At 40.0% G+C, this 13,847-nt stretch overlaps 1 protein-coding gene across 6 annotated transcripts in view; it reads right to left on the minus strand.

Moving 5' to 3' along the window:
* LOC111249076 (uncharacterized) overlaps window positions 1-13,847 on the minus strand; it is a 97,930-nt gene that overhangs the window by 63,834 nt on the left and 20,249 nt on the right. For 5 of the 6 annotated variants that reach the window (XM_086986179.1, XM_022802418.2, XM_022802417.2 and 2 more), the window contains exon 5: window positions 5,930-6,082. The exons of the other annotated variant lie outside the window; for it this stretch is intronic. In XM_086986179.1, the coding sequence (XP_086842305.1) occupies window positions 5,930-6,082 (153 nt within the window). The remainder of the gene's footprint in view (window positions 1-5,929; window positions 6,083-13,847) is intronic. 6 annotated transcript variants of the gene reach the window in all.

The following is a 13,847-nucleotide window of genomic DNA, read 5'->3' on the forward strand; positions in this document are numbered from 1 at the left end:
ATAACCGACAACAGCAGACACATCGGAAGAAGCTGCTGGCGAAGTATAGAGTTCGCCATATTTCTATATAACAGCTACCACTAATGAAGAACCGAAGAGCGATTGTATCTTTATGTCAAATATGAGCATGATGATTAGTACTGGAGATGTTCTTCAGCAGCATCGAACAGTTTACTCATTCAAGGGACAACATGTATAGCCTCTGGAAGAAGCCAGTCATTTAAGGGAATACTGTGCTAACGCAGCAGAAGAGTACAATTTGACATATTTATTTGATAGCTACCTAACAAAAAACTTCTATTGCACTCAGCTGGAAACTGAGTGGCAACATATGCCGTGTACGTGGGATATAACATCGTACCACGAAAGCCGTCAGCAAGTAACAAATTAATTGACGAAGTCTAACCAAGACAATGGTCGAAAGATACGCTCAAAAACACAACCGTACATATGAGCTTAGAAAATTTTTCATTATTCAATGATATATTCCAGTACTCCGGTATTTATTTGGTAACGGCAAACAAAATAAAGCTTGATTTTCTATGTTTTTGAGCTTGAAGCGTTGGAGGGTAAGGGCACTGTGTATATATTTATGTCTGAGATGTATTAGTACAACAACTACTGCAAGTGACCTGTACAGTAAAGTAGATGCCACTTTTACCTTGGCAACGTACACTATTCGATCTACATCCGTTTCTACTATTGCCCGAGATACTGCACATTTGTAGGTTGTCCTCGATGAGAGCCACGCAATTCCATTCTTTGGAGCTGAATTTGTAGATGATAGCCCTACGCTGTGAAACCGTGTGATACGCGATATGTGTGTGAGTCCCCCCTAATATATGTTTGTGTCCATCTTGGTTTGAGTGTTTCTGTGTGTGTGCCTTTACGTTGCCGCTGAGATATTTTATATAGTGTGTTTCGATGTCTGGGGAGTGATGAAGCACGTTTATCTCGATTTCCCCACCGTCGTCCCTCCGACGTTTCCTTTAGTTCACACCGCCCTGATCCATCCCAGTACTCTACGGTTTCCTTCTGTTTCTTTTTCTTTCCAAATAGCAACCAAAGAACTGAACAGCAGCCTCTGGAGTGTTAGAACAATAGTCATCCCGCTCGTCTCTCGTGTTTGCGCTTCGAGTTTTTTTCTCTACTCGACCCTTCGTTCCTATTAGTCACGATCGAAGGATAATAACCGACCCGCACAATAATAAATCCTCGTTAGATGAGCCTCTCCTGCTTAGCTTATTACGATCATTTTCATAATTCGCTTTCTACGTTCCATTGTAACTGACCTTGCCGATAGGCCAACGGTGGTTTTAGCTTCCAGTAAAGTAGCAGAAATAGCACCAGACTCCCCCGCGGTAGCAGCAACGGACGGCCGGTGCAGCATATACGGCCTTCCGCGTACAAAGACAATAGAATGTCTCTAGCACACATTTAGTCGGCGTGACCATTTTCGGGAAGTCACTTGCAGTTGAAGATAAAAGATCGACCCCTGGAGACTAGCCATCAGTTTGGCATCATTAAATTGCAAATCGCCCAGATTCGTCTAGCGGGGGGGGGGGGGGCGATTGACTGGCGCGAAGGGACCCTGGCGGCGGCTCGAGACGGCACACATCCATAATCCCCAAGCGTACGGGTATGTCACAGGGGTTTTCGCGCCTCGATTTGAGCGCATGAGTCATAAAAGCAAAACATTGAAAAGGGGGCTGGGAGCAACCAGGCAGCTAACTAGGCACGCCTACTCAAGCAAAAGCCATAGCAGTTTGAGTAGTAGAAAAGCGGATGAGGATGAATATCGATGAAATAGACGGGACTTATAACTTCTCGATCGATGCTCTCTTTAGGACGACTTAACCGATGGTTCTAACTCATTTTCCTTACTTCGCCTTTCGCAGTCTTACTCTCAAGACCTCAAACTGTCTTTGACGTTATCGTACAGAGAAGTATGTATTTATTCGCGTGCCAGTCATTAGACAGAAGGCGAAGATCTTTTCGAGGTCACATCCGCAAAATCGGTTTTGCGACTTTAATGATGCATCTTTTGTCGAACTCATACAAAATCAATACCCCGGATCTGTTCAGAAGTGTCTCTTGTTACTTGAAGTGCTAGACAAAAAATTAAGCATATCACAGTTTGAGTTTGGAGTTTTTGAAATTGTACATTTTATTGCAGTTTTCAGAAAGGCATTATCTTAAGTGCATGACTTTCATGACGGCATCTGTCCAGCCTTAATATTTTACGATTTTTTACTTACTGGAGATACCTCTTTCGTTTTCCTTCGAACACATGCGTTCTAAAGCAAATAAGAAGTCACTCCGGAAGACGTCGAACCTCGAGCTTTCATAGAGTTTTAAAACCAGAGTACGAATAGGAAAATTAATAAAAGCTTCAATAGAGACGATCCTGCCGAATATCCCTTAGGCCCAACGCTCATAAGTGTTTTATGGGTTACTTGCATGTAGAAACACATCGCAAGCACTTAATAAGTGTGTAATGTTCTACTCCACTACACCGGCACAATGAAAAAAGCACAAGGATAAAATAGATCTAGACATCTGCAACTACCTTCCAATAACCCTAAATAAAATCTAGACTCATACCGCTTTTGTGCACTAGCTTAATTTTACTTTGTTGCAGCATAATCACCATGCATATCTTCCACAATCTTCGGGGATTTGTCCACAGAGCAGCGAACAAACAAACTGTAGTAATATTAATAAGCTTTCGACAAATTACTATGACTAATATGAGAACGCTCATCTTCGTGTGTGGAATTTCAACATAGCTTATCCAGGGAGGCGTTTTCCAAACAAAGCTTTTAACCCACCAGCTCTGTTAATTGTGCTCTATGGCAACGTTTTATACGATGTACGCTACTATATCGGTGCATGCAACGATAGTTCATGCACGATTACAGAGAGCTTGCCCATCGTACCTGCCTACGTACTCTACATACATATTTAGAACCAACGGATAGTGGAGATTATGGCTAGCTAGTACAGACATTGTTCTGCCACGGATGCGGAAACATTCGCGCCGATAACAAACACAGATCTGGTCAACACGACTACTCAAGTAGGACACTATGTAGCTCTGGGAATGTATTCGTTGAAAATGCTCGTCGAACCTGATAACCAGTCAAGATGCCCTGGTCGGCAAGCCGCGCTACTGAACGCCATAGATCTATCAGTTGTGATGCCAGACATATCGCAACAAATCTCAATAGTGAACTATCTCGGCATACCAGCGGAAAGCATATCATGCGTATATATATATGGAATGACAGGCGGCACGAAAGAAATCAAAGATATAAGGGTAAATGTAGAGCACACGTCTCGGTAATAGAGGTATATCAGCATCGGTAGCTTGTAGTCAGAGCGAAAAACCAAATAGTGAGTGACGTTGAAACTGCAACAAAACATGATAGAACACGATGGAAATTTAAAGCGAAAGACGACAAAAAAAAAAACCGAAGTTATCGCTATTTCATATTACCTAGATAATGGCTACACGTTAAAGGAGATGCCTATCAGATAAAGGTGTACTTCTATACCTATATATGTTATGTACGCACATACATGTCAAAGCTATGCCAGAAAATTATATACACACGGAATTCAAAAAAAAAGGTGGAATGTGGTGTGTATGTAAAAACCCTACGTTCGCCTTTGACTTCGCTCCATGAAAGTAGTAGGTATGTTTTGTGACGTTTGCTAACACCGAGGAAGTAGAGTTTACGTGGAAAACCATAGTTTAGCAACGAATGGGGCGCTATCGTGGCCGAAAGCAGAGTTGCCCTAGCTGGACCCAGCGAACCTTCCGAGGCAGACGTGAATTCTTTGTTAGGGTTTCCGTTCCCACCCGCTGTCACGTTTCCCTGCTTGCTTAGTGAATCTCCCTGCTCTAAGGCAGTCGACTTCCCAAGATCGTCTGTTGCCCCACAGATACATTTTACAGCCACTATACTTTCATCCGCCGAAATGAAGCAGCAGCAGCAGCAGCAGCTTCTGGAAGTCTTCAGTTTTTTCAGCAGCAGCAACAACAGTTCAAAGCAAATGACACAGCTTCATATGTAGGAGTTATTTACAGGCAAACAATGGGTAGAACAAATGGAATAAGGTATTCGCATGAACGTCTGTTAGACTTAGAGCTGTAAAAATGCAATAGATAGTACGCTGCTAATATTACGAGAATATGTTCATTCTATTTTATATTGTGTGCTTAAGCTTATCTGGTTTGATGAAAAATACACGGTTTGTAGTGTACGCGGTTCCAAAAAATAGAACAACGATAATAATAATAATAATGATGTATAATTTGAAAGGTGAAAGAGTGATGGAGATAACATGAAAAAGTTGTAATGTCAGAGCTGAATCTATGCACATAGATCTCTCTCATATATATATATATATATATATATGAGAGAGAGAAAGAGAGAGAGAGAGAGAGAGAGAGAGAGAGAGAGAGAGAGAGAGGGAGGGAGGGAGAAAGGAGACAGGGACTAAACAACGTACTTCGTAGCAGAACAATATTACAGGACAATAGTTACATAATAATAATAATCAGTGGCTGTTTGATAATTACCGCTAAGTTACAACATGAGCGCATAAACAGATTGCTCTTCAACATCGAAATCTAACTGATACTTAGATCTTTCTACACCTTTTATGTCTCACATTTAAAGTGAACTTATTTAAAGGCTCCCATCATAACCAAGGACAGTATTGGCGTACACTTACGGTTCTGCTCTTTCATTGTACACGACGTAAAATAGCGATACGACAAAACAAAGCCTGAAATATGCCCCGATAAAAATAAATAATACAATTGTACTTTTTCGGTCAACTAGCATTTGGGAGAAGCAGTCAGTTTTTTTTTTTTTTTTAATTATGTTGTTCGTTGATATGACAACAAACGTCTGAAATAGTGGCGCTAACTGTAATTACACACTCGTACCAACGATCTAGGAGTACTCTTGAAGACGATGGATCTCTTTAGCTGACGGAGCTTACCTCAGTGGAAAAGCCTCTCACTAATAAAAAAAAAAAAGTCAGAACAGAATGATCAAAGAAATTTTATAAATAAGAGCCCCTATTTTTTCTGAGAAAAAATCTTGCTAGGTACGACGGCTACAACGGTCGAGCAATGGACGTTCCAAGCTAATCAAATAATTGTCTAACCTCCGTCACAGACAAGCACGGCAACGTCGCGACGGACTACATAAGTCATATTTTTAATTTTAATTAGTTAATAACCAATCTTTTGGATACTAGTGATCGGTTCAAGTAGTCATGCCCTCACCTATTTATTCAATGCAACATTTATCACACAGTCTGTTACCGTGTGACTCTGTGATATCTGCCAAGTTTCTTCTTGAATTGAGATTTTAGGTTTGCCCCGCAAAAATTGATAAGAGCGCTTTAAGGTATTATGGTCTCGATCCGGAGGCATCTGTTTAGAATTATAGACGTATCGTACGAATTTCGTCTTTTTTATTAGAATGAACCCATTAGCCATTCACTGTTGTAGGTACTTCTAGTCCGTACCTGCCGTACTACTCCAGCACGGTTATATCAACTGAACAATATATATATGAAATCTCCAACTGTAAACACATAAATGAAGAACAACTTTTCCGTACCAACCAAATGGGCTTGCCCAAAGCGTTTTGGGTCTCAGTACAAGCCATCTATCAGTAAATAAACTTAACTACAAATTTAATTGGACCCTTAATATCGATGTATGGGTTCTCGCCAAAGAGGCTAAGCCCGTTAGAATTTCCTATCCGTCATAAAAATAATATCACACGAAATACTTCGACCCGGTTAAGATTATTGAGTTAAAGCTTGCTGACAATGAGGATCATTCCAGATCAATCAATAAACAAACAATACGCCATCTTGCTTCGACTTATTCATTACTCACCAGTTGTGGCACCACGCATATGGTACCAGAAATTGAAGCAGCGGAGTTGTCCTGCTGGAAAGCCTGGGTCTCCCATTAACATCGGCGAATATAGATTTGCTTTTCGGTACGAGCTGCCCTCACTGGACGTTTCTACATACAGGTAGTGGCCATCTTGAAGGTTCACAGATACCGAGGACATATTGCACAATGTGTTATTGCGTTTGTCATACAAAAAGAGTAAACTACAACGAAAAATACATCACATTTAGTAAAGCCGGATCGCACACTGTTGCTGCTCGATTACAATTCATTACTAAGGCATCTCAACATTTATGGAACCTAAAAGCGAAAAAAGGAAACCTATTAGATTTAATACATAGTAATTCTCTAAACTAATTCATTGCTGATAAACAGATGAATTATATATATATGAAGTATTGAGCGAGTGCTGGTAACGATCTCCGAGCGTACGGTCAATGATAAACAGACACTAGTTCGGATACAATTAGTCTCTAGCCGACGTACTGAGTTTTTAATCAGTGCTCTAGTTGCTGACCATCATCATCATCATATATGTAAGAGTGATCCTATTATTTATGTCAGCGAATGCAGCCAGTGAAGAAAAAAAACGTTTCTTAATAGGAACCCGACCTTTCCCAGAAGACGTTTTCACAATGGCGCCTTTTCGCCTAGGTAAACCGCATAATTGTTGACACATTTCAAACATAGAAATATGTACATAATGAATGGATAGGATATTCTTAAAATTCGAAATAGAACAGATGGTAAACAATCGATACTTCTACGACCGCTATTATAATCCATCATAACGGATTTTGTGGCAGATGTATTATGTCGCCCGTGAACTCGATGAAGCTCGCGTATCGTTTGTCTACCGCTGGTCCATCGGCGGAAGACAGTTAAACAATATAACTGACCAAGCTGATGGACTATAGAACACTACTGAGCTGACGGCTAATATTACGGCGAAGGCTAGCGACATAGAACCCAGCGATCAAGCTAAGTGCCTCAATGTATGAGACGATAATGAAACAGAAAAGTCGACAGAGAACGTACACCTCTCAGCTCTTCGATATAGCCGTTTGAGGACTATAGCACTATACATTATAACAGATAAGTTCTTTAAAATATAAGTGACGCACTGGTTATATGTAGATGTTGTATCGACATAAAAATTCGTGAGGACCCTCGACTGTAGTAGACGGTTCAGTCACAACCGTTGATATCTGGTTATGGAAAGCAGTCATACGCTTACATCAACGTCTTTATAGCGGCTTATGTCGTTAATACCTGGTCAAGAACTCAGAAGAAGAAGTGGCTGACTCAATCCCCGCAATGTAATTTACCTATGTATATGTACGCCAGGGTGTATTTTTGTCTACGGCCGTTCGTATACTACTCGAGTAAGCCAGCGAGAGTCAACGATTTCGAATACGTTCAGACAAATCATCTATCACAAACGATCATGGTATGCAACGTTGGGGGGTACCCGTCATGGCACGCTTTCTCCCTGTAAACGATGCGATCTTTACAAAGGACTTGGTTGTCGAACCAGCCATCGCAGGAATAACTCGCACAGGTTTGATCGCGTCCTAACGAGGCCGTCAGATTTCTGGCTTCCTCGCACGCAGGCACTTCATGTCGGGAAAAGTGATCAAGATTCTATATGACGATCTACGATACGTCACGCGAATCTTTTTCATGTGAAAAACCTATATTCTGGGTTATCCCTCTACAAAACAAGATAAAAAGTAGATCATTTGACATTACTAGCTGTCACGCAGAGGACGATAATAGCAACAGGGGGTGGTAATTATTTGGTATTGTATTTATTGCTATTCTTGTTTACTGACGCTTCAACGAGCTTGCTTCTAATAGTTCAGTTGATTTTTTAAGTTTGCTTGCCGTTGATTAAGAGGGTAAGTATAAAAGTCGCATGTTCTTCAAACTTGAAGACTGATGTTAGAGAAAATTCCACTGCAAATGGTCAAAGTGCTTTTATGAAGCCCATTAGATCCTGCTAAATTTGCCTTTAGTTGTATATTTAACAGGTTCTAACCTTCACATAAGGAAACTCATATTGGAAGCACTACGCGGTGTTCTTAGATTTTTTCAATATTGTTTTGCCTGACCCTAAGCTGCTGTCTGCGGAGATACTTCCTCCTATTCAAACACGCTTCATGCCTATTTCCATATTTTCTACAAACGTGTAAAGCTAACGAATTTCAAACTACAAAAATCATAGTCTTTTTTTCTTAGCACTTTTCTAAAGTGCTGACCCTGCACTATAATAGTTGACGATTTTCTGAATACCTTTACCTTATGCCTCACCAAAGGATACGAAGAAATCCATATTGATTGGATCTTGTAACTGAGCCCAGTTCAGTCCGTAAGATTAAACAAATAGAAAAATTAATCAAGAAGTAATGTTTCAATGATATTTACATAAGATTATTATTGCTTATTCGAGACAGTCCGTTAGATAAGGATTTTTTCGAAGCGTCTTGTTTTTTATGAAAAAAAAAAAAACATTTTTGTGTCGAACATGTCTTTGCTTTTAAAAACATCCATCCTGATAACAGTACTGCAAAAACTGTATAAATCCAAACTGTTAAAGACTTAAGATGAATCATTGAACTTGTTGCTCATAATCCGGTGTTTTGAGCTCTCATTACCGACCCGTAAGTAATACATGATTGCCTTGAGTCACCTAAAGTCCATTCTTGCATTATTATATGTATATAAGCTTTAGATTAAAACAGATGGAGCATTATTTCAGCTTAGGCAAATTACGCATATATGAGCAAATGGATGCACAACGACAATGTACAAAGCGTACACTTGCCAGGTAGTCCAGCACATCGCTCCTCAAAGTCCAATCCTTGTTTCAGCTTCGTCCAACTTCTTTAGAACCCTCTCGAACTGAAGTTTTGTATGAAATCTTGCATCGCCTTTGTCTATGCCGTCTAAGACCACGGCTATCAGTGTTACAAGTAAATTGAACAACTGCCGCTATTCGCTGTGGCAGCATTAATATACGCCCCGCTCGCGACAAACAAACCAGTCATCAAACTAGCAGCAGCCCAACCTCCAGCTGGCCACGGCTGCCCGCTTTGCCCGCACCCCGCACCCGAAACAGCAACGCTTTATTAAAATTGATGATCTGCTGTGCTCAGATCGTGTGCGACGAAGGCTCCGGGAGTCGACGGCATCTCTGATGGTAACGGAGACAAACACCGAAGGGCGATGCGTACGGGGATACGGTACCCATTTCATAAAGCGCCATTTGACCACACCGACTTCACATGACCACTACCTAGCGGAACAACTTTCCCGTACTTGCGCGGAGCTCGCCCGCCTGCCCGGTCACTTACCTCCCGGCACTCGGGCACTCATTCCAGACCACCACATCACACGAGAGTCTACCATTTTCATATTGCACTTTTGAAGATGAGGCCCTTCTGGATTTTCTGATTTTGAGTTGGGCAAAGCCAACCAACTGAGGATTACCGGTACGCGTCAACCGAACAACGAATGCAAGAGTACAGCCCAATCTGGCACCACCCGCGGTTAGCGATTCCGCCCGTGGCTTAGACAGCAAAATTTTAAGTTCTCTGCCACATTGTTCGGCAAAATTGAAAAAATCTATTCTATTTCTTTGTTTTTTCTCTGTTAATCGTAAAACAGATATACCTGATTTCTATCCTATGAATGTGGCGCCTGTGTATCTCTTGATTAGGTCTATACGTCGATGTAATTTCAACGATGTCTCAGACATTCTTTTTAAAACGACCTAGATGCGCAAACTGAATTTTTATACCAAAGTTCTTTCTTTGACCGATTTGCCACCTTAGAACTTCCGGTTCTTAAGACTCTTACAAACTCTGCTACGGGAGCCATAATATTTCCACGATTTTTAGATTAGAGGAACAGGAATCGCGTCCTTTGGTTCGTGCTGTGAAAATATGAAAGAAATAATATTGTTCCCTTTAGTATTGTTAATAAATTGATCTTGCTTTATATGGGTCCAATTGGTACTGGACAAAAATGTTTTAATAATAAGTAAACTATTAAAAAGTCTTCGTTCGAACGTGCAATAAAATAATATAAATACACAATCGTTATAATAATGTCAATAGAACGATAGCTACTTCCATGAAATGGCAGCATTAAATCGCATTGGCGTTATTCAGTTTTCAATTGGTCAATTGGGGACCAATAGGTGTTTGAATCGGTCGTCAAGGTGTTTCTCACTGAGACTACACATATGTATATAATCTCTGTGCTTTATCAAAAGAAACAGCGATAGATGATTGTAAATAGGTCTCCTTTCATTCTGTGCTATTCAAAGAATATCTATAACGTATCTGTGCATAGATGACTAAATCATTTTTTTGCCACCTTAGTCCTTCAAGACGTGACGCTTACCTCTCCTATATTCATTGTAGGAAACTTTCATAACAATTTGATGAAAAAACTGGTAGTTTACGTTCGTTATATTCGGAAGCAAGATACACTCAATATGTCGGGAAGTAATGGGAATAAGACCGGTTTGAAAGAACAAGAACGACCTAGGACAGATGTCTGCTATAGCTAGCTACGATCATCACAGGCCAAGATCTTGCGAACCCCATTTATTTTTCAATTAAGCAACCTGTGACACTAAAATAACATGCTTTTTTTTTCTTACTAAATTTACTCCATTCATAATAGTGAACATAACATATCCGGGCGAATTTAATAAATTTTCATCTATGAAGATCAGGGGTAGGTATCGCTGTACGTAATGTGTTTATATCCTGCCCAATTGTTTGCCATCTTAAAAAGAGGATCTGTTATTTTTTTTGCAGCACACAATAAACCCGTAGATGTACCTGTACGATATTACTGTTTACGGTATTCGTTCTTCACTGACAAATTCACCATTTGTGTTAATGTGCCAGAGCTCGATCCAATGAGCGTATGTCGTCTGTTTTTGCTCTTTGAAACCAATTCGAAATTCCTTGTTGCTGGAAAGAACACAGGACGTAGACTTCCGTACTATATATATATATATATATATATTTATATATATATATGCTTCAATGAGACGTAATTTAATTGTGAAATGATGGGTGCAATTCGTTCGCACCGCTCGATATCATTCGAACGCTGCACACAGCCGGTTCTATCTAATAGCTCAAAAGGAAATGCATACTTTATAGGGTACTTGGTGTATCTGATATAAGGTTTTATATAGATAGGACACCGTTTTAGACATCTGCGTCCAAGCCACTAAGCATGGCAGAGCCACACCTCCGATCTGTTGTGTGGCACCAACTTCCTCATGTTCTCCCGTTCAATTACAACTCTATGTAGAATTTTTTTTTTTTTCAATTCCAAGTATCTGTTATTTGTTCTTCTTTTCCTTAGTGATTTAGCGATTGTGCATACAGCCAAATTTTCCAGTAGATATAATCTACTCTTTTGGTTATATATAGGTGTGTATGTCAGTGGAGCTTTTAATGAAAAATTATCTCGTAATTATCTCATCTTCAGGACCTCTAAGGACACTTTCGGACTTCTCTAAATATTACAGTCAGCTTTGTAGTGTTCGACACTGGCGTGCCCGACTGCAAATTGACTTTTAAGATACATAATTATACATGAGTAGTTTTCAATCATTTCGAGTAGAACACGGTGGGATTTGTGCTTATTCAACAAGATTCTAAAGAGAATTAATGTTATCTTCATTTTTAAGTCGATGGCATACGGGGCCGCCTTTCTTCTCGATTCAAGTTCCCCACTCCTCTTTTAACTTCTTTCAACAGAGAACAAAATAAACGCTTGACCTAGCTGTTCGGTGAAAACAATATTATAAGAGATTGATTGTAATAATCCAGCGATGTAGATGACCGACGTATTTTGCGAAGGTCTTGTTCTTTCTGAACGATAAGATTAAAGGGCTAACACTGAAAAAGGGTATCTCTGAAATGGTCCTTCATCTACGGCCACAGGACATCTATTGACGACGCTAAATGTAGCATGTAACTCAACTTGAAAGCGAGAAATGAATCACCTCAACCTTTGACTTGCCGTATTCGCTATTTTATGACGCTGTTTGTCCGAAGTCTGTAGTTTCTCATAGGTATTTTATTAATCCTTTATTAAATATATAGAGTTTTACCACTAGGTAATGCAGGCATATTATTAATTAGGAATTGTTTAATACAGTATAAAATATTCGCAAAATTATTTATTTCGTTCATTTGATGAGTGATCTTCCAATAGTTGGTCAATGATTAGCTCAAAAGTGAAGATCATCGGTAGAATACATAGCACAATTTTGTGCATTAATCAATGGACGAAGGCAAGTTTTTTTTTCACGATACCAATTCGTATCATGGTCACGAGGCTGCTAACTCTTTCTCTGTCGTAAAGACATACTAACCAAAATGCATTGCTGCTTTATTGTCAATCCTTGAAACAGCAACACAACCTTACAGACCCGGTAATTTGGTGGGTCTCGTCGTTATAAAGCCCATCCGCGCCCCTTTATGTAAGAACCTTATGACTCTACATTCCGTACGGATGGGGCAGCATTGACTGTGGCCTATTGCTCTCCCAAGCGTACCCCGTCAACGCTCCGTTAAGTTGAAATCAGCAGTAGCAGCAGCAGCGGAGGCTGGTCCCGTATCAGAGTTGATTCTCAATTTCAGTTTTGTCGGCGGATCGATCTTTCAACGACACTAACAGGAGCGACGGGAACTCTGAAGGGACGCTTGCGATCTTGATGTATATGAGGATAGCCTATAAAACAGGCCTATATTTCGGCCAGAGCGTTATTATTCCCCATAGCAGAAGTTGCTTGTGGCACCATGTTCAGAATAAGCACAAAATAAACAGAAACTTTGACGAACTTGAAATCGGCCTCAGGACACTATTGTATCTCATCTTTGCCATTAGAACAATAAGGTAACTATGTTTAAATAGCGCAACGTAGCAGGACAACAGGTGTCTTAGCAAATATGGTTTTTAAGAATTGAGGTAGCACAAAGATTAAACTGAATCACGTAGATAAAACTCATTTGAATTTGTGAACGCTTAATTGATACTAGCAGCTGCAAATTGCCACAGAACACAGTCCTCTAACGCGGGCTTCGTTTATATGCCGCTTCTGAGTAACTAAAATAGAATAACTTTAAATAAATTGTATACCCTTTAATGGACTAGTTCTATTAAACGTATTTCATCTATAGTTCTAGCGTTAGCTTCAAACCACTAGTGACCTTTTAATTGCTATATTGATTTACCATACTAACTATTGCCCAGTAGTACTTGACTGATTCTCATTGTATAAATTAAATTACCTTTGAGTGAAGGTTTGTGTCCTTCTTTTTATCAGTCTTTATGAACCATTCTCTGAGTTCCACCGCGACAAAAATGTTTGCGGTACCCGTTTTGCCTGTGGCATGGTGTGCGTACCGAAAATGAACGAGCCTGACATCGTTCACTTTGTTTCAGAAAAATACTTCCATTCCGACATTCCTGCCGGCAATTTTTGAAACCTGTTTCTTCTCTCAATAGGAACACTTCAGTATATCGTTGCCTGTCCATTCAACCTTGAGAGAGCTAGTAATTAAAAATTACGGCAAGGCATAGCGGATTTTTCATTGAGGTGACTGGGTTATCTGTTTTTTTTCAATGAGCCGTCTCGTCAATTCTTTTTACGTATTACTTTACTTCTATACTTTCGACTTTAATGTCACTAGTCATATAGATGGGCCAACATGAATCTGAATAGTCTTACTCCTTGCACTATACCTGTAGATGCTACGTTCGATTCTGAAGCCATTTGATCTAGTTACTTTTAGAAAATACTGTCCTGTTAATTTCTGGCCTCACCTGTTACATCAGGGGTTAATTTACTAATCAA

The sequence above is a fragment of the Varroa destructor genome, unplaced genomic scaffold (genome assembly GCF_002443255.2).
Source record: "Varroa destructor unplaced genomic scaffold, Vdes_3.0 BEIS01000004.1, whole genome shotgun sequence".
Taxonomy (NCBI): Eukaryota; Metazoa; Arthropoda; class Arachnida; order Mesostigmata; family Varroidae; genus Varroa; species Varroa destructor.